Source organism: Myotis brandtii, unplaced genomic scaffold (genome assembly GCF_000412655.1).
Source record: "Myotis brandtii unplaced genomic scaffold, ASM41265v1 scaffold952, whole genome shotgun sequence".
NCBI lineage: Eukaryota > Metazoa > Chordata > Mammalia > Chiroptera > Vespertilionidae > Myotis > Myotis brandtii.
Window position 1 is genome coordinate 53661 of NW_005371930.1, and position 3577 is coordinate 57237.

General features: G+C 62.5%; 1 protein-coding gene across 1 annotated transcript in view; it reads right to left on the reverse strand.

The window, feature by feature from the left end:
• The window catches only part of TBC1D22A (TBC1 domain family, member 22A), a 155021-nt gene that overhangs the window by 25490 nt on the left and 125954 nt on the right, over positions 1–3577 (reverse strand). Inside the window, exon 11 of the mRNA XM_014533159.1 lies at positions 2968–3095. Coding sequence (XP_014388645.1) covers positions 2968–3095 — 128 coding nt within the window. The remainder of the gene's footprint in view (positions 1–2967; positions 3096–3577) is intronic.

Sequence of the window (3577 nt, forward strand, 5' to 3'; positions counted from 1 at the left end):
TGTCAGGTGGCTGACAGCCGCCCGCAGAGCGGTGCCTGCGACGCCCTCCGGCCGGGGCAGTGGACGTGTCTGAATCAGACGCCAGGCCTCCGGGTCCCACGGGAAGGAGCTGGGAACAGCTGGGCCGAATGAAGCCACCCTGCAGGCTCCCGGGAGACAGATCTCCAGGCTGTGGCTCCTCAGTGCCTCCCACCCCGGCCGTGGGGCCTGGGCAATTTCAGTTTCAATGAGTTAAGATGGACGCCCTCCGGCCGGGGCAGTGGACGTGTCTGAATCAGACGCCAGGCCTCCGGGTCCCACGGGAAGGAGCTGGGAACAGCTGGGCCGAATGAAGCCACCCTGCAGGCTCCCGGGAGACAGATCTCCAGGCTGTGGCTCCTCAGTGCCTCCCACCCCGGCCGTGGGGCCTGGGCAATTTCAGTTTCAATGAGTTAAGATGAAGTAAATTTAAAAACCAGTTTGTCACATTTTTCAAGTGCTGAAGAGCCCCCCTGTGCCTGGAGGCTACCCTACGGGCCTTTCCATCTTCCAGAACCTTCCATGGCACAGCTGCTCTGGACTCTCCCGGACTCCCCTGACACACAGCCAGTTTCCCTCCTCCTTCTCCAGGGACCAGGCTGCCTCCCCTCTCCTCTCTCTCCCTCCCAAGGCCCGGCCACACGCGCAGGCCTCCTTCTTTATCTGAGTGATACTCCTGTGCGTGTGTGTGCGTGTGTGCGCGCGTGTGTGTGTGTGTGTGCGTGTGTGTGCATGTGTGTGCGTGTGTGTTCACCCAGTCGTCACTGACGGACACTCCGGGGCCTCCACACCTCGGCCTCTATGAATAATGCTAAGAACAAGCGGTGTAGCGATCTCTCTCGGATCATGTCCTTTCCTTTGGATAAACAAATCCAGCAAAGGTCAATGTGCAAACCCAGTTCCCATGCACTAACAACGGACTGTGGAAGAGGAGCTGAGAACACAACCCCATTTACAAATGCATCACAAACTGTGAAACACTCAGGGCATGTTTACAAAGAGACCAAGCACGTCAGGGAACAGCTGACGGGGAAGAGAAGCAAGAGTCAGGGAGGAAGAACATGGAACCGGAGCAGGGAGACCAGGAGGGAACAGCCTGGGACAGGAGCAGAAAGACTGGAGGGAGCAGCTGGGACAGGAGCAGGGAGACCAGGAGGAGCAGCTGGGACAGGAGCAGAAAGACTGGAGGGAGCAGCTGGGACAGGAGCAGGGAGAAAGGATGCGCCCTCAGCCTCCACGGGGCGGCCGGGCCAAGTGGAGGCCTGGAAACCATCTCCTGCAGCTGAGGCCCTGGAGCTGGACGGCCCACTCTGCGTCCCCCCGCCCCGCCCCTGCAGCCACACCAGGACCACTTCTGGGGCGGGTCATGCACAGCCCGGGGAGCAGGGGCCACCTCCCTGCTGTTGGGCCATTCCTGGTAGTTTGTGCACTTTCGTGCCATCTTCATGCTGTGATAACGCACCTCGTTCACCTCCGTGCCGCTACCTCGTCTGGGGCTGGGACTTATCCATCTGTAGTGATGCTTATCCAGGACCCTGGGCACGCCCCCAGGTGCCTGCAGGGGCCCAGCTAAGAACCCTGGGCCAGGGCAGTGCTCGCCGAGCCCATCCTCTGAGTACTATGTCCTTTCATTGCCAAAGACGCAATACAATTTCATGGTCCGCGGGCCTGTAACATAAAATACCCCGATTTTTAAGATACGAGAGGGTTTATGACCAGGGGACATCCGTTCAGGAAGGAGTCCATGGTACAAATGAGTCAGCTCATGACAACATTTAATTTCAGGAAAATTAACTCCATCAAGAAGCCCCGCCAGCACGTAAATGTGAACGCCTATCAGGTGTCTCAGCGAGCAGTGAGGGGCCTGGACGCACAGTCCATTCACTGGCTGCTCCAAGCGCAATGCACTTCATACCCAACTGACCGTAATGGACAGCGCTCCAGGCGCTCGGCGCTCCGCGAGGGCAGGGCGGGAGCGGGCCCATGGCGGACAGGCCGCGGTTACGGGACATTAAGTTGTTCCCAAGGCCTGGCCAGCAGCACAGGCTGTTCTCCGCTCCAGGCCTGAGAAAAGGCTGTATGTCCCAACAAACGCCAGTGCCCGGGAAGGCTGCGGCTGCCGAGAACCCAGAAACTCCAGCCAAAGTCGGGTCGGAGGCCATCTCCTGACGCGAGGATGTCCGCAGCGAGCAGCCTCGGGGTAAAACAGCGCGGAGATGAGCCGAGTGCAAGCACACAGGGCCGGCGGCGGCGGCAGGAGACTCATGGAAACAAGCGGCGAGGGGGCCCTGCGGCCAGCACCAGCGTGCCGGTCCCACGGGAAGAGCCATCGTCCAGACCGAGGCCGCCTCCATGAGGAGGGAGGGGTGAGCTGAGACCCTTCCGGCCGCCTGAGGCCCAGCCTCCCACCCCTCTCCATGCCGTCCACACAGGCTGCGGGGCCAGCGACTCAGGGGCCACACACAGCAGCCCCCACTCCGTCTTTGCAGGCAGCGCCCCCCACTCCCCAACCCCCGCCCCGGTCAGCGCCTGCTGTCTGCGAGTCACCCGCAGCCTGGCCGGGGCTTCAGCAATCACCGCCACCGAGATGGGAAGGTAGATAAGCAATGGGACCCTCGGGAACAGAGGTGATTTGTTCCAGAAAACGCGTCTCCTGAGCAAGGACTCCATCAGGAGGGTGGAGAGGGAGTGCACGCTGCACTGGCTGTCACGAGGTTTTTAAAGTCTTTATTATAAGCAGCTCGGAGCGCAGACGGCGTGAGTGTGAGCGCTGGGGCAGACGTGGCTCAGACCCAGCCGCAGACACCAGCGTTCCCGCCATCCCCCGGGAGGGAAGCTCGGCTACAGACACAACCTCAGAAACGGCTCCTGCTTTCCGTCACTCAGACGACAGCCTCAGAAATGGGCCCGAAGGGCCGCAGCGCGCAGCCGAGCGTGCGCAGAGCTCACCTGGTAGGTGTCCCACAGGCGGATGGTGCAGCGCAGGGGCACCTCCCTCATCAGCAGGTTGTTCATCCAGCGGAAGGCGAACTGCAGGTACCGCACCTCATGCTGCTCCAGGTGCTGGTGCACTTGCTCTGCGGGACAGACAGGCCGCTGTCAGGAGCCTCGCCTGCACCCATCTCTGAACCTCCCGCTCCAACCACCACCAGGGACCCGGGGGAAGCCCACACCTCACACCAGCAGGACGCCCACAGACGGAGCATGGGCACAGGCCCCTCTCCGCGCGGGGCAGGCCCACCAGACAGGCTGGAGGCGGAGGGACTGAGAGGGAGAGGTGAGCTCGCCAGTCGCAGGACGACTTCCACCTCACCCACAAGTGCTCCGGACCCAGCCGCTGAGTGCCAAGCGGGCATGGCCTCGGGCCCTGGGCAGGGGCCTCTGGGCTCCAGGTTTGGGGCCCGGGGAGGACGGCTGGGCCTCTGAGGAGAGCCGGGTTTACCAGCCGCGTTTCCCTGGCGCACGGCCTCCCACTGGAGACAAGCGGCTCATCCTCAGCGGCTGCAGTGGCACTCACAGCCTGAGTCCCCGCCCCCCAGCCCGGCCCTGCCCCTGCCGG